This window comes from Pan paniscus, chromosome 17, assembly GCF_029289425.2.
Source record: "Pan paniscus chromosome 17, NHGRI_mPanPan1-v2.0_pri, whole genome shotgun sequence".
Lineage (NCBI taxonomy): Eukaryota > Metazoa > Chordata > Mammalia > Primates > Hominidae > Pan > Pan paniscus.
In genome coordinates, this window is record NC_073266.2 from 97,845,367 (window position 1) to 97,871,370 (window position 26,004).

Genomic DNA, 26,004 nt, shown 5'->3' on the forward strand with positions numbered 1-26,004 from the left:
ACACCATTGCTCACCCCACACCATGTGAGCAAATGCTGTGACCTGGGATGGCAGGGGCACAGCCAGGAACACACCCCCACCCTACGCTCCTGGTCGGGTGGAGACAGACGGCAAACCAGCTCTGGGAGCAATGGACAGAGCCCAGAGGAAGCCGAGTAAGAGGACAGAGGGCGACAGGCAGAGGGGAACACGGGCTCATCAGATCAAGCAGCTGAGACCAGGCCTTCCTGAGAAGGCGGCCTGTGAACAGATACAGACACCCAGGCAATGTGAACGGGTAGAGAGTTCCAGGGCAGGGGGCAGGGGGCACAGGCCTCCATTCCAGGACCAGCCAAGCAGCAAGTAGCCACTGCAGAGGGCAGCATAGAGAGGACCGAGGTGTGGCACGCTGGAGGCTGTGCAGAGCCATGCAGAGACAGCGAGGGTCCTTGCCCCCAGCAACCCCGAAGGACTGATGTGGAAGCTGAAGCTCAGCCCGTCCCCCAGGCCACTGTGAGGAAGTGACAGCTGTGTTGACTTCTCAGCACCGTCAGCAGGATACCCAGGCCCAGTGAGAACTGCAGATGCAGAGTGTTCTGATCTTGTGCCAGAGAATCTGTCTGAAGTGAGGTCAACGAGTCTCCTGCCGTTCCCTTCATCACCGCAAATGGGAATAACAGCCATAGCTAGTATTTACAGAGCAGGGACGAGGAGCTGGCAGCACACTGCTCAGCATCACCCTCACAGAAACTGGATGGGGGTTACTATGAGGACCCTCGTTTTGCAAAGCAGGACGCTGGGGTGAAGGAGGCGGAGGGCCTCGTCTGAGAACTCGCCCAGCCCACCTCCCACCCAGCACCCTGCTGCTGCTTCCTCTAGGCTCAGCTCAGCCTTTCCTCCGGGAAACCTCTCCTAGCTGTCCCAGAGACTCTGGCAGCAGATCCATGAGGGCAGATAGGGCACACTGCAACCTCACTTTGCAAGTGTCACCACTGGCTGCTTGGTTCCTTGAGGTGGTCAGTGTTCACCACCTGCACCGTGGGGCCGCCCAAAGGAGAGGCAGTCAGTTATGAAAATGCCATTTCCCCAATATCAAGCCTCACCTGCAGGTGCTTCTTTCTTTCAGCATATTATTTTGAAACAACAAGGTTCTCCGAAGTTTGGAGATGGAAAAAAAATCTAAATGCAGTCCAGAGACGTGAGCAGTATGAGGTCCCACAATAAGTCAGCAGCAGGGCACCCCTTCCCTTTCAGCCATTAACCTATGTTAGTAATTTATTTTCACATAAAATGATATTATTACTTATAGCGAAACTGGGCCTCAGAGCTAAAAGTTAACCAAAGTTATCATCGAAAGCTAACATGCTCCCTCCTCCTAACAAGATGATGGAGGGCATGCACCGTAACCCCAAGTTTCATTCTGAGGCCACTGACTCAAGCCTCCTTATCACTGAGTCATTTCGCTTCTAGTTAAATGACTGGAAGTATCACTATTATTCTTTCTTCAGTATTTAAAAGTCAGAAGTCAATATCATTTAAAGTAGAAAACACAGTTTAGTATTTTGTCTATTAATGCTGATGAAACAATTTTTAATTTCTTTCATCTCCTACTACAGGTTAGAAAACGAACCACATAGTCCTGTAATGACAGAAAAAATTGAAAACTGTATTTTAAAAATGATTGCTCAACAAGACCAGCCAGCCACTCAACCACTTCAGTACCTCGTTTCTGGATGAAGACCCTGAGCAGGGGATTTGCACTAGAAACCGCCTTGCAGAAGTTGTCATCATTGTTGATGGGCAGCAGGTCTCCGTGCACATCTGCATAGCCAATAGTTACATCACTGTTGGAGATATGGTGGGTGTGCACAACCAGCTTGTAGAAATCTTCAAACTTCCCAGGCTTATGACGGTCCAGAGAGAACCTTCGGAATTCCGCCCCAAACTACAATGCAAGAGACGGGGTGGGGGGGGGGGCATTAATAAATACCAGAGAAATATCCAGAAATAAGGTGTGGTTAGTGTACTTAACAAACAAGTATTTATATTCCACATTTTCTTTAATCAATCATCCACTGATAGACACATAAGTTGATTTCATCTTTGCTATTATGAATAGTGCTGGAATGAAGCTACAAATGCTTCATTTCTCTTCCTTTGGGTAGAAACACAATAGTAAGACTGCTGGATCCAATGGTAACTCTATTTTCAGTTCTCTGAGATATCTCATACTGTTCGCTACAGAGGCTGATGAATTTAAAATGTTGTATTAAGAAAATAAAAGGACAAGTATTTATTAATTCTCCACAAGGGCCTGGGGAGATAGTGACAAACAGCTCAGTTCTCACAGAGCTCACAGTGACTAAATAAGAAATTATAATACAGGAAGAGGGACCCTAAACAATTAAAAGCAGTAGTGACTCAGGCAGCAGCTCGCTCATCCACAGAGACCCAGGACGGCCCTCTCGTCCACACCGACCAAGGGACAGCTCAGTCATCAACACAGATGAATATCCTGAGGACAGGATAGGACGGGCTGTGTAGCTCATGTTGTAGGAAAAAGCAACGTCAAAATTAATGTTAATTTTTTGGGTGGCATGAAAGGAGAATCCTTCCTCAGCAGGGTCCCTTGCCTCATCTGTGGTTGCTGAGGGGGCATCTGCACAGCTTGGGGCAGGGCTTAGGAAACTCAGAGGCAGGAGAGGACGCAAGGCCGGATGAAACCTCGGGACTGTTTCCAAAGGCAAAAGACCATGAAGACCTTACGGGTCTTAATTTTAAGCTAGGAAGTGTCTTCATTTGATTTGTACTTTAGTAATGGTTACATTTCAAAAGGATCAGAAGTAGACATGAAATTGCAAGAATAAAGGAACCTGGTTAAAATCATACAAGTCCAAGGGAGACAGGATGATGGTCTGGTCTTTTTCCTAAAGGCGGCATGTACACCCCCCTCAGGAGCTGTCATTAGGTGGTCCAGGTTTGGGAAACATCTAGGGACTAACCTCTTTTCCAGCAGACCCTAACCCTGGCTCAGATGCCCATGAGCTGCCCGCAGAGCTCCAGGGTACCCTCCAAGAGAGGACCCCAGGGGGACATGAGGTTAGGGTCATGCCCAAGGGTTCTGGCTCCTGTCATTCCTCACTCGGCAATTCGGGATCTTTGTTCATCAGGTGGTACATATACAGTTGAAAACTAATTAGATTGGTTCCAAAATATATACAAATAAAGTAATGTTTATGGAAAACTAGTCGTTCTATCATCCAGACATTGTATGAATGAGTCAGGGAAGGTCATCTAAGATCAGATGTGTTTGCGCCAGGATCACCTGGAGGCCCCCCAGAGTTCTGGGTTTGACTGTGCCGAGGTACAGCCTAAGAATCTGCATTTTAACAAGTTCCTGAAAGAGCTGATGCTATTGATCTGGGGACCACACACAGAGAACCACAGGTTTTATGGGAATCGGCCACTAGACCTTAACCTCCACAGATTCTTTGTGAAACTGAATTGCTCAAGAACAAATCTCCTTTTCTACCTCGCTTTCAAAAAGCACTTCCCCCAGGTTACCAAGAGCAAAACAAACCTCTCATCCATTGTGCACTGCCCTCAGCAATTAAAAAAAAAAAAATCTCCAGGGCCTACAACAATGGGACAATTCAAAATACTGGCTTGGGGCAGGCATGGTGGCTCACGCCTGTAATCCCAGCAGTTTGGGAGGCCAAGGCGGGCAGATTACTTGAGGTCAGGAGTTCAAGACCAGCCTGGCCAACATGGTGAAACCCCATCTCTACTAAAAGTACCAAAAAATGAGCCAGGCATGGTGGCACACACCAGTAATCCCAGCATCTCAGGAGTCTGAGGCAGGAGAATCGCTTGAACCTGGGAGGTGGAGGTTGCAGTGAGCCAAGATCATGCCACCGCACTCCAGCCTGGGCAAAAGAGTGAGACTCAGTCTTAATAATAATAATAACAATAGTTTGGGAAAAGCCACTTTCAATGACTAATCAAAGCCCCTCTAACCTACGGTCTACATACTCAGTAAGGGAAGAAGTGGGACCCCAGAACTTGGTATTTGGACAGTTACATGCTCTGAACACGGCTGCACCCTGGAAGGGGCAGAGGAAAGGGCTCTCCTCTATCTCCTGCTATTGTCAGAAGTGCAGAGCAGAGCAAACCCTTGAAATCCCTCCCCGTTATTCAAGGGGAAACGTTCACCCAAGGATGACGCTGGCACAGCATGTAGGCGATGCAGATTCTTTCACACACAGGGGCTCCAAAACTTTAAGACACACATGTAAAGCCTACAACATCAGTTTTATGCAGTATCTTTCAGATCACAAAGCATTTATTTCACTAACATCAATCCTTGTCTTTCCCATCTCACATAGCTCATATATACTCACACGGTTTGCATCTGTGTCCCCACCCAGGTCTCATGTTGAACTGTAATCTCATATATACTCATACGGTTTGCATCTGTGTCCCCACCCAGGTCTCATGGTGAATTGTAATCCCCAGTGTTGGAGGAGGGGCCTGGTGGGAGGTGACTGGATCATGAGGGCGGAGCTCTTATGAATGGTTAAGCCCAACTCCAGGTGCTGTTCTTGTGATGGTGAGTGAGTGAGTGATCACGAGATCTGGTTGTTTTAAAAGTGTGTAGCACCTTCCCCCTCTTTTAGTCCTGCTCCTGCCATGTAGGATGCCTACTCCCATCTTGCCTTCTGCCATGAGTAAAAGCTCCCTGAGGCCGTCCCAGGAGCAGATGGTCACCATGCTTCCTGTGCAGCCTGTGGAACCGTGAGCCAATTAAGTCTCTTTTCTTTATAAACCACCCAGTCTCCATTCTTTCTTTACAGCTATGTGAGAATGGACTAATACATATACCAACTTCCAAAGCAATTTCCTTGTATCACTATATGGCTTTCGTCTAACTGAATACATAAGATAATTTAATCATGTCTAATGCAACTAGTAAGAGTGTTTTTGAATTTTATATAATTCTCACTTCAGTATCCCCGCAAAGGGATACAGCTCACTTTCACCTCAGGAACGCCAGGCCTCCCTGAAACAGCATAGGCTAAATGTTAGTTCTACAATGTTTCAGTCTTAACTTTATTTAGCAACTAACCTAAAACACATCTCAGTTTCTCAGTACATTCAATAATTTTCTCAAAATATGTCTTAGCATGTTAACTTGAAATGAAAAATAAATTCAGACTGTTTCCTGAGAGAAAACAAGGTTGATTTGTGTTTAATGATGAGGCTGACTTTGCCAACCCAGCTATATGGTAAACATGCTTCATATGTTGAATGAGCTCCAAAGTTTTGACAAAAAGAGATGTGAAATGTGACATGACAAAAGCATTGTATTTAAAAATCATATTGGTATTGGGTACTAAATATTTTTATTTCCCCATCATATCAGATTAAACAAGAGTCCTCTAAATGAAGGAATTAGCAGGTATAATTCATTGTCACATATTTCTTGGTAAAGTCCTTTCAGTATACTTACCAGAAACTGAAACAGTGAATGGCTCTAATGACCAGGCAATAAACCTTGCAAGTCAAGTAGTTTCCAATTACTTGCTTTTAACAAAATATAAAGTTGTCCTAACTGAACTGTCAGCTAATTATCAAAATAATTTTGAGAGACCACCCTATTATTTTTGTCACACAACCTGTTGAGAGTTCAAAGAACTGAGCTGTGCTTAGGGGCCTTCACTCTCATCTACCTGAGTGTGCAAATGAAGCTTCACAGTGTTGACACCCAACAATAAAAATTGCAAAACAATTAGTGCCAGCCTACCTCATTTATCAATAAATACTTAACAGTAAATGAAAGATTCTTCAAATGTTTATTTGGATGGGTAGTGATTATCCATAAATACTTAACAGTAAATGAAAGATTCTTCAGATGCTTATTTGGATGGCTAGTGATTATCAATAAATACTTAACGTAAATGAAAGATTCTTCAGATGTTTACTTGGATGGCTAGTGATTATCAATAAATACTTAACAGTAAATGAAAGATTCTTCAGATGTTTATTTGGATGGCTAGTGATTATCAATAAATACTTAACGTAAATGAAAGATTCTTCAGATGTTTACTTGGATGGCTAGTGATTATCAATAAATACTTAACAGTAAATGAAAGATTCTTCAGATGTTTATTTGGATGGCTAGTGATTATCAATAAATACTTAACAGTAAATGAAAGATTCTTCCAATGTTTATTTGGATGGCTAGTGATTATCAATAAATACTTAACAGTAAATGAAAGATTCTTCCGGTGTTTATTTGGATGGTTAGTGATTATCAATAAATACTTAACAGTAAATGAAAGATTCTTCCGATGTTTATTTGGATGGCTAGTGATTATCAATAAATACTTAATGTAAACGAAAGATTCTTCAGATGTTTACTTGGATGGCTAGTGATTATCAAATTGCACAACTATGTTCCAATCACCATTTGATAATACTTGTTAATAACTCAATCTAGAAATTTGCTATAACAATCTATTTCATTTATAATTGTGGTAAAACACACATAAAATTTACCATATTAGCTCTTTTTAAGTGTACAGTTCAGGAGTGTACATTCACACTGTTATGCACCCACTCTCTAGATTGCTTTTCATCTTGCAAGCTAGAACCCTATACTAGTAAACAACTTAAAAATATTTTTAACAAATAGAGCCCCAGGACCACAAGAGAAAAATATTTGAACTTCAATTTATACATATTTTTTGTTGCAGAGAAGAGTAACAGGGGTAACGAAGCATAAGTTATTAGAATAAAATATTAGGACAAAAATCTCTTGAGGGAGTAATGGGAAGAAGAAATCAAAGAGAAAAAGAAACCAGTATAATTTCTGATTAGAAAAGAGCTCTTCAGAGTCAGAAAAGTGGCAAAAATAAGAGTCTGTTTATCCTATTTTAAAATGCATGATAGTGGTATCAAATCACTGCAGCATTTAGATTTCACTGTATCAAATCACTGCAGCATTTAGATTTCACTGTATCAAATCACTGCAGCATTTAGATTTCACTGTATCAAATCACTGCAGCATTTAGATTTCACTGTATCAAATCACTGCAGCATTTAGATTTCACTGTATCAAATCACTGCAGCATTTAGATTTCACTGTATCAAATCACTGCAGCATTTAGATTTCACTGTATCAAATCACTGCAGCATTTAGATTTCACTGTATCAAATCACTGCAGCATTTAGATTTCACTGGCTGTATTTAGAAGATCATGCACCAAAAGCTTTATTTGTAATGGAATATTTACAGTATGCTGTAAATTACATCCTTTGCAAACTATTTATATTTACTAAAAAAAATTCAGGTACCAACTTAAAAATATATCATCCCCTTTTATAGTGGTAGTTTTTCAAAATTCTTTCAGGCTTCATGTGACATTTGAGGACCACTACATCAGAGTTCAGGGATCACTATGAAAATGCCTAAACCACCATTAAAGGTTAGCAGGAGACTTGGCACTCCCTAATATTTTCATTGTTTTTCATGTGGGTGTTTGTTCGTATAGCAGGACTTACAACAGGACGGCTGCTTCAACATCTGCTGGGCTTCATTCATTCACCTACTATCCCGCACATAAAATGCCTCAAAGGGCGCCATCCTATCCCGGGAGGTCATCTCCTCACTCCAAACCAGTGACCAATTTCAATGAAAGATCAATACTCAAGCCAGGCATGGTGGTATACACCTGTAGTCCCAGCTACTTGGAGGCTGAGGCAGGAGGATCACTTGAGCCCAGGAGTTCCAGGTCAGCCTGGGCAACATAGCAAGACCTTGTTTATGTTAAAAAAAAAATCAAATTTCCTAAAAAAGATTGCATCGCTGTGCCTGGCCTAGGTTAGTAGCAAGTTAATAGATAACCCCATCAAAAAGTCCACATTGGCCAGCGATGGCTGATGCCTGTAATCTCAGCACTTTGGGAGGCTAAGGGAGAGTCCGAGACCAGTCTGGCCAACATAGTGAAACCCCATCTCTACTAAAAATACAGAAAAACGTAGGCAGGTGTGGTGGCACACGCTTGTAGTCCCAGCTACTTGGGAGGGTGCTCCAGGAGAATTGCTTGAACATAGGAGGCAGAGGGTGCAGTGAGCCAAGATTGCACCACTGCACTCCAGCTTGAGTAACAGAGTGAGACTCCATCTCGAAAAAAGAAAACAAACAAACAAAAAAAACACATCTTTCCCTCACCAGTACCCTGACACTATGAGCTGTATCATTTTCCCTTAAAAGGACCCATGGTTCCGAGGCAAAATGGCTGATTCCAGGTATATGGCAAGAAATGTGTGTAAGCCTATGAATCCCATGTTTATTTTTAAAGAATAAGATTATTTGTTATTGGGAAATACACAGGTGTGCAAATTCTTATTCTTCAATGCTTCTAGCTAAATGAACCCTCATTCATTATTTAGATAATGATTATTCTATTTTGTAGTTGACCCCAACTATTATTCCTACAACAGGATAGTAAAAAACGGGGTTGGGGGAGATTTCATCTTTTAAAATTATTAAAAATTATCTCAAATACAAAATACCAAGATCAATAAGCAAAAGCGTATCAGCGTCTGGCTAGGTGTGGTGGCTCACACCTGTAATCCCAGGACTTTGGGAGGCCAAGGCAGGTGGATCGTTTGACTCTAGGAGTTTGATACCAGCCTGGGCAACATGGGGAAACCATGTCTCTACAGAAAAGTACAAAAATTAGCCAGGCGTGGTGGCACACGCCTGTAGTCTCAATCACTTGGCAGGCAGAGGCAGGAGGATCATTTGAACCTGGGATGTGGAGTCTGCAGTGAACTGAGACTGCACCATTGCACTCCAGCCTAGATGACAGAGTAAGACCCTGTCTCAAAAAATACAAAGTGTATCAAAAGCTTCTAAATGCAAATCATTTTTATTTTCTTTAAAATGTATTCAATGATAACATCATTATACTATAAATAGAAAATAAGAAATGTCCATCTATCACCTATATCATATCAATCTCTATTAATCATATCTATCTATTCCCCCAACTCTAACTTCTTATCATAATTTTGACCCTTTTCCTTCCAGAAGAAGGGATAGAGCTCGAGAAGTGCTTGTTGAATGAATAATACCTTGGAGCCAGTTGCAATAAAAGTAATGTTCCATACAGCTCTTGGTCAATAAGCAAGGAGACAAAAAGATGATGGAAACCCAAGACAGCTAGGAGCCTGGGAAGCACGACAGGAAAGATGACAGGACAGTGCTGTTTTAAGTTAATCTCCAAGCACTTCCAGAATGGAAGACTAGGACCTGCAAATCTCTGCTTATCCATTAAAGACAGAATACTGGGAAAAACTGTCAAAACCAAGTTTCAGAGAACCGTGGAAATTAATCAATGGCTTGCAACAATGCAAGGAGTGTTTATTCTAGAAAAGCAGCTGAATCTCAGTAAGAGCAGCAAGCTTTGCGGTGCTTTCACTTCCTATCCACCTCTCCTCAACTGTGAAATCCAGCAGCCTCACAGCCTGGGAGGGAGCAGAACCAGTCTGGAAGTTCCCCAAAGCCCACACTCAGGACTGTCATCGTCAGACCTGTCTTGCAGCTCCAGGAAAAGCCCTACTCATAGGGTCAAGTTCAGTGGGAAAAGCCTTGTCCCCAGGGCATTTGCTGAAAACAATCAGCATCAGCTGTTTAATATTTAAAGCTAATATGATCAAAGTTTAAAAAAAAGTTTTTTTCCATGGGCCAAGTTTATTTTGTTAGTAGGACCAAAATAGGTTATCTACAAAGGGAACAACTAATTATAAACAAATAATTATTGCATACTCCCTGCCAATTTTACATCTCTTGCCAGATACAAAGCATTTACTTTAATGAACTTACAACGAGTTACTTGCCTAAAACCACGGAAAGTGGGGATATTTTCAAAGCAGCTGCTTATGTGATATGACTGGCAAAACCTCCCCACCCCCCATCCCCAAACACACGTCACTAGTCATTCCTTTGAGTCGATACATTGAAGGCCTCTGTTAAAATATGATCTGCTGACAGACAAATGGAACTATTCACATTTAGTTCAAACTAGTTGATTGAGTTTCTTAGTCACTTAGTAAAAGGTCCTTTGTGAAAGGGACCCAGTAGCATTTTTTTCTTTTTTTTTTGAAAAGCCATCTGTATTTTTAGGTTTGCTTTTAAGTGAAAATTTTACAACATGCTTGAAATTAGATCCTCTGCAGCTATTTATATTTCTTATGATAAAAATTAGATGCCAATTTAAAAATATATTATCTCCTTTATACTTGTTCTTAAAATTCTTTTAGAGGATATGTGATACTTGAAGATTGCTGCACTATGGTATAGAGATCACTGTGAAAGTGCCTGAGGAATAGTTACCATTGGGGCAAACAGGAATTGGACAAACACATTTAAAAGACAATGCTGGGACGCATACCCATTAGGATGGCTACTATCGAAAAACCAAAATAGTAAGTGTTGGCAAAGATGTGGAGAAATTGGAATCCTTGTGCACGACTGGTGATAACGTAAAGCAGTGCAGCTGCTGTGAATAACAATATGGCAGTTCCTTAAAAACATTACAAATAGAATTACCATATGATCCAGCATTCTACCTCTGGGTATATAACTAAAATAACCGAAGGCGGAATCTGGAGGAGATATTTGTATATCCATGTCCATAGCAGCATCATTCACAATAGCTAGAATGTAAAAACCTAAGTATCCATCAATGGATGAATAGGCAAAAGGTGACACATACATACAATGGAATATTATTCCATCTTCAAAAGGAAGGAAATTCTGATGTGCTACAACATGGACGAACCTTGAGGACATTATGCTGAGTGAAATAAGCTGGTCACAGAAGGACAAATACTGTATGATTCCACTTATATGAGGTAAATAGAGTACTCGAAATTTTATCACAGAGACAGAAAGTAGTATGGTGGGTGCCAGGGGCTTGAGGGAGGAGGAATGAGGAGTTTGAATGCAGAGTTTGAGTTTTACAAGATGAAAAGAGTTCTGGAAATGGGTGATGGCTGCATAACAATATGAATATACAGCAGGTCCTCAAATAATGTTTCATTCAACGTTATTTCACTACAATACTGATAAAAAAAAATCGATTCCCAGCCAGGGCCACACTGTCTGTGTGGAGTCTGCATGTTCTCCTCACATTTACATATTCTCCAGTTACTCCAGTTTCCTCCCACATCCCAAAGATGTGCACATTAGGTTAACTGATGAGTCTAAATTGTCCAAGTCCTTGTGGGTGTGTATGTGAGTGTAACCTGTGATGGAATGGTGTCCTGCCCATGGTTGGTTCCTGCCTTGTTCCCTGAGCTGCTGGGATAGGTCCTAGTCACTCATAACCATGAACTGGAATAAACAGGTTGGAAAATAAGTGAATGAATACATACAAATTATTGTAAAATAAAAATCTGTAATCACACAAATACGTGGCAAGAAATGACTGCGATAAATGCTGCAGTATGAAAGTGCCGGCCATATTTGTTATTGTTTGCTTTTGAACTGCATGGTGGTGGGAGGTGCTCATGACAATTTTCACTTTGCAAACAGTTATTCCTTGATTTAATCCACCACCGCTACAACCGCTGTCAGTCACTGATTCACCAAAAATTGGGTAAATAATTATCTTGTTTTGGCTGGGTGTGGTGGCTCAAGCCTGTAATCCCAGCACTTTGGGAGGCCAAGGCGGGCGGATGATGAGGTCAGGAGATCGAGACTAGCCTGACCAACATGGTGAAACCCCATCTCTACTAAAAAATACAAAAATTGGCCGGGTGTGGTGGTGCACGCCTGTAATCCCAGCTACTCAGGAGGCTGAGACAGGAGAATCACTTGAACCCGGGAGGCAGAGGTTGCAGTGAGCCGAGATTGTGCCACTGCACTCCAGTCTAAGCAACAGAGCGAGACCCCATCTCAAAAAAAAAAAATTATCTTGTTTTTATCAATCTTTCTTAAATGCATAGCTCACATTTATTTCAAATGTTTAATATAATAAATATTTGGGGTCTTTATTTAGAAGTTTGGTGATGTTTTTGTGACGAGAAATATGTTGCAGGAACTTAACTCTTGTTTATATCAATCAGCCCACAGTAAATTGGTTTTATTACCAGTGGTTTTGCTTAAAGTCACAGTTTCCAAGAACCTATCGATGATAAGTGAGGACTTACTAGACTTAATACTACTGAACTGTACACATAAAAATGGTTAAGACGATGAAGTTTACGTCTATTTTACCACAATTTTTAAAAACGAAAAACAGAAATCCTGGGGAGTGGGCTGTTCAAAGAAGGCTTTGAAAAGCTCTGATACATTCCAGAGATCTAGACAGCTACACAGGGGCAGGGCTTTGTGCATGGCCATGAAAGACCTGAGGCACCTGTGATCTTTTACATCTGACTGTGGGGTTCTGTGCAATCAGAAAGTGAAAGCTAAAGCAGACTTGGACTACCAGAATGTTGAAGCTGTGTCCCAACAGATATAGAGCCACTCTACAAAGGCTGGGAGACTTATAGCTTCAAGGCATTTAAGGAAATCTCTATCTAATCATTAGCTGAACACTCAGCACACTAAGCAAAGATTGAAAGTCACACATGACAAAGAATACAGACTTCATAGAATTAGTCCAGGAAAGTCACTAAAAAATCCAACAGCAACAACAACAAAACCCTTGAGAAGGAAAAAAGTCCTACTCTTTAAAATGTTCAGTTTTGGCCGGGGGCGGTGGCTCACGCCTGTAATCCCAGCACTTTGGGAGGCAGAGGCAGGCGGATCATGAGGTCAGGAGATCGAGACCATCCTGGCTAACACGATGAAACCCCGCCTCTACTAAAAATGCGAAAAATTAACCAGGCGTGGTGGCGGGTGTCTGTAGTCCCAGCTACTCGGGAGGCTGAGGCAGGAGAATGGCACGAATCCGGAAGGCAGAGCTTGCAATGAGCCGAGATCGCGCCACTGCACTCCGAGAGTGAGACTCCATCTCAAAAAAAAAAAAAAAAAAAGTTCAGTTTTGAGCAAAACTAAGAGATACACAAAGAAACTGAAATAAAAAGCCCATGCAGAGGAAAATAAAGCAGTCAGTAGAAACTGTCCATGAGGGGGCCGAGATGTTGTACTTCCTAGGCAAAGATTTTAAATTAGCTATTATAAATATTTTCAAAGAACTAAAGGAAACCATTTCTAAAGAACTAAGGGAATGTATAAGAATGATACCGGACAGGCGCGGTGGCTCACGCCTGTAATCCCAGCACTTTGGGAGGCCAAGGCGAGTGGATCACGAGATGTCAGGAGTTCATGACCAGCCTGGCCAACATGGTGAAACCCTGTCTCTACTAAAAACATAAAGACAAAAAATTAGCCAGGTGTGGGGGTGGGCGCCTGTAGTCTCAGCTACTCTGGAGGCTGAGGCGGGAGAATGGCATGAACCCGGGAGGCGGATCTTGCAGTGAGCTGAGATCACACTACTGTACTTCAGCCTGGGCAACAGAGCGAGACTACATTTCAAAAAAAAAAAAAAAAAAAAAAAAAGAATGATATCTCACCAAATAGAGAATACCAATGAAGAGATAACAATTATAAAAGTAGACCCAAGTAGAAATGCTAGAGTTGAAAATTACAAAACCAAAATACAAAATTCAGTAGAGGCACTCAACAGCAGATTAGAGATGGCAAAAGAAAGAATCAGCAAATTTGATAGGTACATTGAGATTATCCAATCAGAGGAGCAGAAAGAAAAAAGAATAAAGAAAAATGAACAGAGCCTCAGAGGTCTGTGGGATACCATCAAACAAATCTGGAGGTCCCAGAGGAGAGAAAGAGGAAAAAAAGGCAGAAAGGCTATTTGGAAAAATAATAGCCAAAATTTTCCATTAAACTTTTCATTTGATGAAAAATTAATCTATATATTTTTAAAAGTTTAAGTGTATCCTACTTGCAGTTTGTTAAAGAGGTCCATACCTAGACACATCACATGCAAACTGCCAAAAAAAAGAGAGAGAGAATCCTGAAAGCAGCAAGAGAAAAACCATTCCTCTTGTATAAGAGATCATCAGAGTAAGATTAACAGCTGGCTTCTTGTTAAAAAAAAAAATCCATGGAGACCAAAATGCTGTGGAATGACATACTTCAAGTTTGGGGAAGGCAGTGGGGATAATTCTATATCCGGCTAAGCTATCCTTCCAAAAATGAAGGAGAAGGAAAACAAAAAGTGAAGGAAACATGAGATATTCCCAAATTAATAATAAACAAATAACACTGAGATAATCTGTTATTAGAAATACTAAAGGGCCCTATAAGAAATACTAAAGGGCCTCCTCTTTCAGGCTGAAATAAAAGAACATTACACATAACTTGAATCTACAAGAAGAAATAAAGAGCACTGTTAAAAGTAACTAGATAGGTATATAAAAATGATAGTATAAATGTATTTTTCTTTGCTTGTAACTCATTCTTCTGATTTAAAAGGACAACTGCAGAAAACAATAACTATAAAAATGTTTTGACAATGTTATATGAAAATGTAATTTGTATGATGACAATACCACAAATAATAGGGATGGGAATAGAGTTATATCGGAGCAAAATTTTTGTATACAATTGAAATTAAGTTGGTATCAATCTGAGCTAGATTGTTTTAAATTAAGATGTTAACTGAAATTAAATGTTAATTGAAAAGCCATCACTAAGAAAATACAGTAAAAGAAACAACAAAGAAATAAAACTGTACGTAAAAATATTTAACAGAAAAGAAAGCAATAATGGAGAGCAAAATGATGAGACAGAAAATAAACAGCAAAATGACAGGCACAAATCCTACTATGTCAGTAATTAAATGTAAATGAATTCAATATTCTAATAGAAAAAGGCAGAGATTGGCAAAATGGATTAAAACACAAAACACAAATAGAAACAACAATCATTCTCCAATTATATGAGGAGACATGCTTTACATTCAGGGAAACAAATAGGTTGAAAGAAAGGGGATGGAAATAAATATAGCATGCAAACAGTACCTAAAAGACAGCTGAAGTGGCTATATAAACAGCAGACAAAATAGACTTTAATGCAAGAGAAAAAGATATTTTATAATACAAGGGTAAATCTATCAGGAAGACATAACAATTATAAACATATATACATGTGACAACGGAGCTCCAAAATAAATGAAGCAAACACTAACTTAAAAAGAGAAATAAATAGTTCAACAATGAATGAACAGTTCAACAATAAATGTTGGAGACTTTAATATCCCATTTTTTATAATGAATAAAACTAGGCAGAAGATCAACAAAAAATAGAAGACTTAAACAACACTATGAACCAACTAGACCTGGCAGACATCTGTATAATACTGCACCCAACAACTGCACAATAAATATTCTTCAAGTACACATGAAACATTCTCTAGGATAGACCATACTTAGGCCCTAAAACAAGTCTCAATAAGCTTAAAAGGACTGAAATCATACAAAGTATGTCTTCCAACCACAATAAAATGAAATTAGAAATCAATAAAAGAAGAAAATGTGAGAAATTCACAAATAAGTGCTAATTAAACATACCCCTAAATAACCTATGGAATTAAAAAGAAATCACAGGGGAAATTAGAAAATATGTAGAGATTAATGAAAATGAAAACACACCACACCAAAATTTATGGGATGCAGCTAAGGCAGTGTTGAAAAGGAAATGTACAGCTGTAAACACCTATATTTAAAAAGAAAGATTTCAATTCAATAATCGAAACTTCCACCATTAGAAATGAAAAAGGAAATGCAAACTTAATCTAAAGCAAGCAGAAAGTAGAAAATAATAGCGGTTAGGGTGGAAATAAACGGAAGACTCAAAAAACAGAGAAAGTGACAAAATCAAAAGTTGGTTATTTGAAAATACTAACAATATTGACAAATCTTTAGGTAAACTAACCAAGAAAATAATGAGAGAAGATTCAAACTACTAAAATCAGTAACGGTGAAGGGGACATTGCTATGGGCCTTAAGGAATCAAGGTTTATAAACATTCTAGTAGCAATGATCACACCTAGCATGCAAGGAACCAAGACTCCTTGGAGAAATCACTGATTGAAGGGCTGGTACAGGAAATATACATGATGTGCCTTGGGTATTTTATAATACCAGAAAGTAAAGAAGTGCCCAAAAACAAAGCCCATAATCATGTGGGTATGTCAAAGGGAAATAGAAACCAACAGAAAAAGCTCCCAGTGACTGAAGCTGGAACAATTTGAGCAAGTAGTATTAGATTATAATTCAAAGTACAAATAAAATCCATGACTCCACAATGATGTAAATGACTGAGTACATAAATGAGGGAGAGTAGACAGGTCTACCATACAGAAGAATACCAAATAATTTATTACCAAATAGATACACCACCCTCAAGGATGTAGAGCATAACTTCCCACCTCTTATGTGTAAGGCACATGGAATGTGTTCATTCCAAAACCTACAGTATAAAAAGGGGGAAGAAAGAGTAACTCTACAGGGGAGAAACCGGGCAAACACTCTCAGCCAGGTAACCAAGATCAACATCCACAGTAATAAGTAATGTTGATAGCATGTATCTTGATATGATGTGATCAAGATACCACTTTACCACTGTCTTCTTCTTCCCCCAAACCCATAATCCCAGTATAATGATGAGAAACATAACAGACAAATCTCAATTGAGGGACATTCTACAAAATGTCTGAAGAGTACTCCTCAAAACTATCAAGGTCACCAAAAACAAGAAAAGTCTGAGAAATTATCACAGCTAAAAGGAGCCTAAGGAGATGTATTAGTCCGTTCTCATGATGCTATAAGGACATACCTGAGACTGGGTAATTTATAAAAGGAAAGAGGTTTTACTGACTCACAGTTCTGCAGGGCTGGGAGGCCTCAGGAAACTTATAATCATGGTGGAAGGGGAAGCAAACACATCCTTCTTCACATGGTGGCAGCAAGGAGAAGTGCAGAGTGAAGGGGGGGAGAGCCCCTTACAAAACCATCAAACTCATGAGAATTCACTCACTATCACAAGAACAGCATGGAGGTAACTGCTCCCATGATTCAATTACCTCCCACCAGATCCCTCTCATGACACATGGGGATTATAGGAACTACAATTCAAGATGAGATTTGGGTGGGGACACAGCCACACCATATCATTCCACCCTGGCCCCTCCAAAATCTCACGTCCTCACATTTCTAAACACAATCATACCCTTCCAACAGTCCCCCAAAGTCTTAACTCATTCCAGCATTAACTCAAAAGTCCAAGGCCAAAGTCTCATGTGAGACAAGCCAAGTCCTTTCTGCCTATGAGCCTGTAAAATCAAAAGTAAGTTAGTTACATCCTAGATACAATGGAGGTACAGGCATTGCGTAAATACACCCATTCCAAATGGGAGAAATTGGCCAAAACAAAAGGGGTACAGGCCCCATGCAAGTCTGAAATCTGACAGGGCAGTCACTAAACTTAAAGTTCCAAAACGATCTCCTTTGACTCCATGTCTCACATTTAGGTCACACTGATGCAAGAGGTAGGCTCCCATGGCCTTGGGCAGCTCTGCCCCTGTGGCTTTGTCAGGTACGGCTCCCCTCTGGGTTGCTTTCATGGGCTGGTATTGAGTGTCTGTGGCTTTTCCAGGCGCACAGTGCAAGCTGTCGGTGCATCTACCATTCTGGGGTCTGGAGGATAGTGGCCCTCTTATCACAGCTCCACTAGGCAATGCTCCAGTGGGGACTGTATGTGGGGGCTGTGATCTCACATTTCCCTTCCGCACTGCTGTAGCAGAGGTTCTCTATGAGGTCTCTGCCCCTGCAGCAGACTTCTGCCTGAACATCCAGGCCTTTCCACACATCCTCTGAAATCTAGGCGGAGGTTCCCAAACCTCAATTATTGACTTCTGCACACCCTCAGGCCCAATACCACATGGAAGCTGCCAAGGCTTGGGGACTGCACCATCTGAAGCAACCACCTGAGCTGTATGTTGGCCCCTTTTAGCCGTGGCTGGAGTGGCTGAGACACAGGGCACCAAGTGCCAAGGCTGCAGACAGCAGGGTAGCCCTGGACCTGGCCCAGGAAACCACTTTTCTCTCCTAGGCCTCCAGGCCTGTGATGAGAGGGGGCTGCCGTGAGGACCTCCGACATGCACTGGAGACATTTTCCCCATTGTCTTGGTGATTAACATTCGGCTCCTTGTTGCTTATGCAAATTTCTGCAGTAGGCTTGAATTTCTCCCCAGAAAATAGGGTTTGTTTGTTTGTTTGTCTGTTTGAGATGAAGTCTTGCTCTTGTCCCAGACTGGAGTGCAGTGACGTGATCTCAGCTCACTGCAACCTCTGCCTCCCGGGTTCAAGGGATTCTCCTGCCTCAGCCACCTGAGTAGCTAGGATTACAGGTGCCTGCCACCATGCCCAGCTAATTTTTGTATTTTTTAGTAGAGATGCGGTTTCACCATGTTGGCTAGGCTGGTCTCGAATTCCTGACCTCAGGTGATCCACCTGCCTCAGCCTCCCAAAGTGCTGGGATTACAGGCGTGAGCCACTGCACCCGGCTGGGGTTTCTTTTTATCACATCATCAGGCTGCAAATTTTCCAAACTTTTATGCTCTGGTTCCTCTTGAATGCTTTGTTACTTAGGAATTTCTACCAGATACCACCCTAAATCATCTCTCAAGTTCAAAGTTCCACAGATTTCTAGGGCAGGGACAAAATGCCGCCAGTCTCTTTGCATAGCAAGAGTGACCTTTACTCCAGTTCCCAACAAGTTCCTAATCTCCATCTGAGACCAGCCTGACTTTATTGTCCATATCACTATGAGCATTTTGGTTAAAGCCATTCAACAAGTCTCTAGGAAGTTCCAAATTTTCCCACATCTTCCTGTCTTCTGAGCTCAAGTCTCTAGAAAGTTCCAAACTTTCCCACATTTCCCAACTTTCCCACATTTCCCTATCTTCTTCTGAGCCCTCCAAAGTGTTCCAACCTCTGCCTGTTACCCAGTTCCAAAGTCACTTCCACATTTTGGGGTATCCTTATAGTAGCACCTCACTCTCTGTGGTACCAATTTACTGTATTAGTCTGTTCTCACACTGCTATAAGGACATGCCCAAGACTGAGTAATTTATAAAGGAAAAAGGTTTGATTGACTCACAGTTCTGCAAGGCTGGGGAGGCCTTAGGAAACTTACAATTCATGGTGGAAGGGGAAGCAAACATGTCCTTCCTCACATGGCAGCATCAAGGAGAAGAGCATAGCAAAGTTGGGGGAAAGCCCCCTTATAAAACCATCAGCTCGTGTGAGAACTCACTCACTATCACAAAAACAGCATAGAGGTAACTGCCCCCATGATTCAATTACCTCCCACTGGGTCTCTCCCACAACACATGGGGATTATGGGGACTACAACTCAAGATGAAACTTGGGTGGGGACACAGCCAAACCATATCAGGAGACATCAAAATTAAATGCAATGTGTCATCCTGGATGGGATCTTGGATCATTAAGTTAAAAGGGACATTAGGTGAAACTAAGGAAATCTGAATAAAGTATGAACTTCAGTTAATAATAATATATCAGTATTGTATATTAATTTTAACAAATATACTATATTAATGTTAGTTGTTAATAATAAAGGAAACTGGGTATGGTGTATATGGGAACTCTCTGCAATCTTTGTTTTTTTTAAATTTTTTATTTTTGAGACAAAATCTCTCTGTGTCACCCAGGCTGGAGTGCAGTGGCATAATCTTGGTTCACTGCAACCTCCACCTCCCAGGTTGCAGTGATTCTCATGCCTCAGCCTCCCAAGTAGCTGGCATTACAGGTGCACACAACCATGCCTGGCTAATTTTTGTATTTTTAGTAGAGATGGAGTTTCACCATGTTGTCCAGGCTCCAGGCTGGTCTTGAACTCCTGACCTTCAGTGATCTGCCTGTCTCAGCCTCCTAAAACTTTTCTAAAATAAAATTTTATTGTAAAAAGGGATCATAGAGGAATACTATGAGTAACTGTATGCCAACAAATTGGATAACCTAGATGAAATGGACTGATTCCTAGAAAAAGACATAAACTACCAAAACTGACTCAAAAAGCAGAAAATCTGAATAAATTTATAACAAGATATTGAATTATCTCTTGTTTAATTGAATTATCTGGGTCTGGACTTTTCTTAGTCCAGACCCAGATGGTTTCACTGGCCACTTATACAAAGTGTTCACAAAATCAAAATCAAACCTTCACAAATTCTTCCAAAAAATAAGAGGGATGCCAATTTATGCTATGAGGTCAGCTTTCACCTGATATCAAAACCAGAAAAAGACATTACAGGAAAAGAAAACTACAGTCCAATATCTGTTATGAATAGAGACACAAAAATCCTCAAGAGAATACTAGCAAACCATATCTAGCAACATATAAAAAGGACCACACACCATGACCTGTGAGATTTATCACATGAATGCAAGGTTGGTTTAACATTCCAAAATCAGTCAATGTAATAAACAATATTAAAGGGACAAAAGCCATATGATCATGTCAATAGATACAAAAAGAGCATTTGACAAAATCTAACACCCTTTTATGATTAAAAACACTCAACAAACTAGGAATAGAAAGAGACTTCTTCATCCTACATAGAGAATATCTATGAAAACTCACAGCTAACATCATACTTAATGGTTAAAAGACAATGATTTTCCCCGAGATCAACAACAAAACAAGAATGTCTACTTTCACATCATCTATTTAACACTGTACTGTAGTTTCGACCCAGGAAAGGCAAGAAAATAAAAGACATCAGATTGGAATGGAAGAAGTTAAAATATCTCTATTCACAGATGATATGCATTTGTATATAGAAAATCCTAAGGAATCCATAAACAAAACCTTATTAGAGTTAATAAATGAATTCAGCATGATTTTAGTATACAATACCCACATACAAAAATAAACTGTATTTCTAAGCAGTAGCAATGAACAATCTAAAAAGTAAGAAAATTCCATTAACAATAGCATTACAAAGGATAAAACAGGAATAAACAAAATAAGTGAAAGATTTATACATTGAAAACTACAGAATATTGTTGAAAAAATAAAGAAGATCTAAATTAATGGAAAGACATTTCATGCTCATGGATTAGAAAACTTAATTTTTTTTTTCTTTTTTTTTTTAAATGAAGTCTTGCTCTGTCACCCAGGCTGGAGTGCAGTGGTGCAATCACAGCTCACTGCAGCCTCAACCTCCTGGGCTCAAGTGATCTTCCTGCATCAGCCTGCCAAGTAGCTGGAACTACAGGCATGCGCTGCCACACCTGGCTAATTTTTTTTTTTAATTTTGTAGAGATGGAGTCATTCCTATGTTACCCAGGCTGGTCTCGAACTCCTAGGCTCAAGTGATCCTCCTGCCTTGGCCTCCCAAAGTGTTGGGACTATAAGCATGAGCCATGGCACCCAGCCGGAAGACTTAATATTGTTAAGACAGCAATACTCCCCAAATTGATCTACAGACTCAATACAACCCCATCAGAATCTTAGCTGTATCTTCTGTAGTAGTCAGCAAGCTGATCCTAAATTCAAAGGTCTCACTATATCCAGAAGAATCTTGAAAACGAAAAACATAGTTGAAGAACTCACACTTCCCAATTTCAAAACTTACACATAGTACTAACATAGAGATGTATAAACGACCAGGGGAACAGAATTGAGAGTACAGAAAAAAACCTTACATTTGTCATCAATTTATTTATTTATTCATTTTTTAAGACAGGGTCTTGCTCTGTCACCTAGGCTAGAGTGCAGTGGCATGATCTTGGCTCACTAAAACGTCCATCTCCTGGGCTCAAGCAATCCTCTCACCTTAGCCTCCCAAGTAGCTGGGACTACAGGCGCACGCCACCACATCTGGCTAATTTTTGTATTTTTTTTGTAGAGACAGTGTTTCACCATATTGCCCAGGCTGGTCTCGAGCTCCTGGACTCAAGCAATCCACCTGCCTCAGCCTCCCAAAGTGCTGGGATTACAGGCATGGGCTACTGCAGCTGGTAATCAATTTATTTTTGACAAGAATGTTAAGACAATTCAATGAGGAAAAAACAGTCTTTTCAACAAATGGTGCTGGGACAACTGCATATCCACATGCAAAACAATAAAGCTGGACCTCTACCTCATGCCATATATAAAAAGTAACTCAAATTGGATTACAGACTAAATGTGAGCTAAAATTATAAAACTATTAGACAAATACATAGAATTAAATTTTCATTACTGGAGTTAGGCAATAATTTCTTAAATATGATGCCAAAAGCAGAAACCACAAAAGAAAAAAAAGATAAACTGGACTTCATTAAACTTAAAAACCTTTGTGCTTCAAGGAACATCATGAAGAAAGTGAAAAGGTAATCTATAGAATGACAGAAAATATTTGCAAATCAGATCTCTGATAAGGGACTTGTGCCTCTGATAAGGCATATTAAAAGAAAACTCTTAAAACTCTATAATAAAAGACAACCCCATTAAAAATGGTCAAATAACTTGAAGAGACATTCTCCAAAAAAGATACACAGATGACCAAAAAATCAAAAGCATAGGAGTCACTACCTCAGACTCACCAGGTTGGCTGTAATAAAAAAGATAACATGCTGATAAGAACGTGTGGGAATCTGAACCCTCACACATTTTTGTTAGGAATGTAAAATGGTGCAAATGATTTTGTAAACAGTCTGGGAGTTCTTCAAAATGTTGAGTTACCATGTGACCCAGAAATTGAAGGCTAACTAGAAGCCATGTTCAGAAACATGACAACCCCGAGGACGGCACCAGCAGGCACTCAACCCCGAGGACGGCACCAGCAGACACTCAGTGGAGACTCTGCTTTTGCTCCAGGCAAACAGGATGTTCCAAGGGACCAAGGGAGGCCAGCATCTGCTGTAAGCACACAACCCATTTAGAAGAGGAAGAGTTAAGAACTCAGGGAAGGCCCATGCCTCATCACTGCTGGGCCTTACAGAGGAGGCACAGGATATGAGGTTTGGTCCAACCCAGCTGGCAGGGCTGGCTTTTCCAGTTAAAATGGACCCAACAGTGTTGGCTGGGTAAGGAGGACAGAGGGCAGGCACTCCCAACAGGGTAGAACTTGCCTTCCCTCACATGCCTGTCTCCACCCTGACCCCAAACTACAAAAGTCCTCAGTCCTCCTTCTCTAATTCAGAAACCAAAACTGTATATGAATGATATTTCTGGAGTCACAGGGCTCTGGCAATATAAACCTATTCTCATTATTCAACTTCTATACTGAAGGATAACTCATCACCATTAACACGATTATGTCTTACCTTCCAGGTTAAAAGATATTACAAACATAAAATTTTCTTGATACCTAAGAGGTCTATCTAAATTTACCATACGTTTAAACAAATCAGAGCATGGATGACTCTAGAAGGTATAAAACTCTTTTTCTGTCTAAAACAGAAATCCAAAATCCTTTTGGCCTGCCTGACTGCCTGGGCCCTGATTCAGTATGTTCTGGACAAACCTCCTCATCATGTGAGGTTCTCTCACTGTCGGCACAAACAGGGCTCATGTTTGGTGTGTACTTCAAAGCTGGATATCTGTCTTCATGCCCTGAATTAAATCATAAGCTTCCCAATTGAAAGTGACCGTCCAAGGCCGGGTGCGGTGGCTCACGCCTGTAATCCCAGCACTTTGAGAGGCCGAGGCGGGCGGATCACGAGGTCAGCAGATCAAGACCAACCTGGCTAACACGGTGAAACCCCATCTCTACTAAAAATACAAAAAATTAGCCGGGCGTGGTGGCGGGCGCCTGTAGTCCCAGCTACTTGGGAGGCTGAGGCAGGAGAATGGCGTGAACCCGGGAGGCGGAGGTTGCAGTGAGCCAAGATCGCGCCACTGCACTCCAGCCTGGGCGACAGAGTGAGACTCCGTTTCAAAAAAAAAAAGAAAGTGACGGTCCAAGCCCCTGCACTGAAGGCTCAGAGAGGGTGACAGACTTGCCCAAAAGCTACAGAGAAACTTGATTCCAGGCTGGAACTAAGACCCTTATTTCCTGACTCTGGCCCAGTGCTCCAACTGTGTAGGCGTTCTTCTTACCACTGAAAACATAGTCCCCTGCTGGTTTCATCTTAAACTCAGTCAGCCACTAGTGACTAAAAAACTTTAGGATGTCACGCTTTTGCTGATCAAGGTGCAGCTCTGGCTCAGAACCATCCCCAAGGAACTGCGGCACCGTTTCTCAGTCTACGCACGAAGCAGCCATCTCCCGCATGTTGGACTCATGTCTGCTTTTCCTTTACAAAGGGTCCAAAATAATGAAGAGGAGAATTTTAACAGTATTTTCTTGTCACCTAGGTCCTTTCACACTAGGGAGGACCCTTAGGGCCTGGACCCACGTGCTGTTCTTCAACAAACCAAAGGGAGGGAAGCTCCTGGCCATTTCCATCATTCATGCAAAGGCCCATTGCCATGTTAAAGTTCTCATAGCTGCTTGGGGCATGAGATGCACATACATGATTTTTAATCTTTAAGCCACTTGGGAGATGTAGCATCCCCTTTATAGAGGCAGACAACTGAATGTCCCCTTCACAGTTATCCTGCTCACTCTCTGCCACGGTGCCGGCTCGATTCCCTCCCAGCTCACCTCCCCCTTCAGGCTGGTTTTCACAAAAAAGCAAAATTAAACTTGAAGGGCAAATGTTTCTGACACTGCATTTCTACTGTCCTTTGTCATTTCCTCAAAATACTCTTGCTGTTTTTTAAAAGCATTCTTTTTCTCTTTTGCACCCAAATCAAGACAGTGTTGCCTGAAGTAGTTGGAGAAGCTTGGGAAAGTAGCCATCCTGGGGAAACCAGCAAGTTTCAATGTAGATGCCCCCTCCCACATGTACAACACATACAAAGAGGAAAGTCCAGGTCTACTGTGACACCCAAGGTGCTGCCAGAGGACAAGGAGATCAGAGCACACCTAGTCATCTCTGGGCCGGCTCACGAGGGCCCCACACACGGATGTCTAACTCTGCACATCACCCCACCACAAAGAAAACCACTGTAATGTGTAGGAAGACATTCTTCCAGGCTTCTTTAACATGTATGGTTTTTAAAAATTAGGATCATACACTGTTATATTTTTCTTTATGGTTTGAATAGGGCTATATAACCACATAGCTCAACATTCAAAAGGTATTTAGTGAAATCTCCAGCTACCCAGCCCCCTCCCCACAGGTAACCAATGACTTCAGTTTTTTTTTTTTTTTGTTTTTTTTTTTAGACGGAGTTTCTCTCTTTGTTGCACAGGCTGGAGTGCAATAGTGTGATCTTGGCTCACCGCAACCTCCGCCTCCTGGGTTCAGGCGATTCTCCTGCCTCAGCCTCCCGAGTAGCTGGGATTACAGGCATGTATCACCACGCCCAGCTAATTTTGCATTTTTAGTAGAGACGGGGGTTCCTCCATGTTGGTCAGGCTGGTCTCGAACTCCCGACCTCAGGTGATCCGCCTGCCTTGGCCTCCCAAAGGGCTGGGATTACAGGCTTGAGACTTAGCTTTTAATGTGCCCTTCTAGAGATATCTTATGCATACGAAAGCAAACAAATGTGAATTGTCTCTATCTTCCCTCTTTTCTAAACAATGGCAGCACACTACCAACACCGGTCTACTTCATGCTTTTTTCACTTAATTGGTATATTTTGAAAACAGTCTTTTGCTGGATGTTCCTAGTTCTACTGGGGCAGTACCCCTGATTCACAGATGATCCTGAACCGGAGAAAGATCACATCTGTTAATTATAATGTGCCCCCAGAGACGTGACAGACTGTTGTCACACTGGCCAGCAAAGAACCAGGCTGAAGACCCAGGCATTAATTTATCAGTCAAAATTTGCTGAGGAGCAGGTCACCTCCCAGACCCCAAGCAGCCACAAATTTAAAATTTTTAATTGCCATATTACGAGTGGCAGGAAACTGCT

The 26,004-nt window shown here is 41.2% G+C and overlaps 1 protein-coding gene across 1 annotated transcript in view; it reads right to left on the reverse strand.

Annotated features, from left to right (window-relative positions):
- Positions 1 to 26,004, reverse strand: part of PARD6G (par-6 family cell polarity regulator gamma) — a 94,535-nt gene that overhangs the window by 47,503 nt on the left and 21,028 nt on the right. The window contains exon 2 of the mRNA XM_034943430.3: positions 1,702 to 1,924. Within this exon, the coding sequence (XP_034799321.2) occupies positions 1,702 to 1,924 (223 nt within the window). The remainder of the gene's footprint in view (positions 1 to 1,701; positions 1,925 to 26,004) is intronic.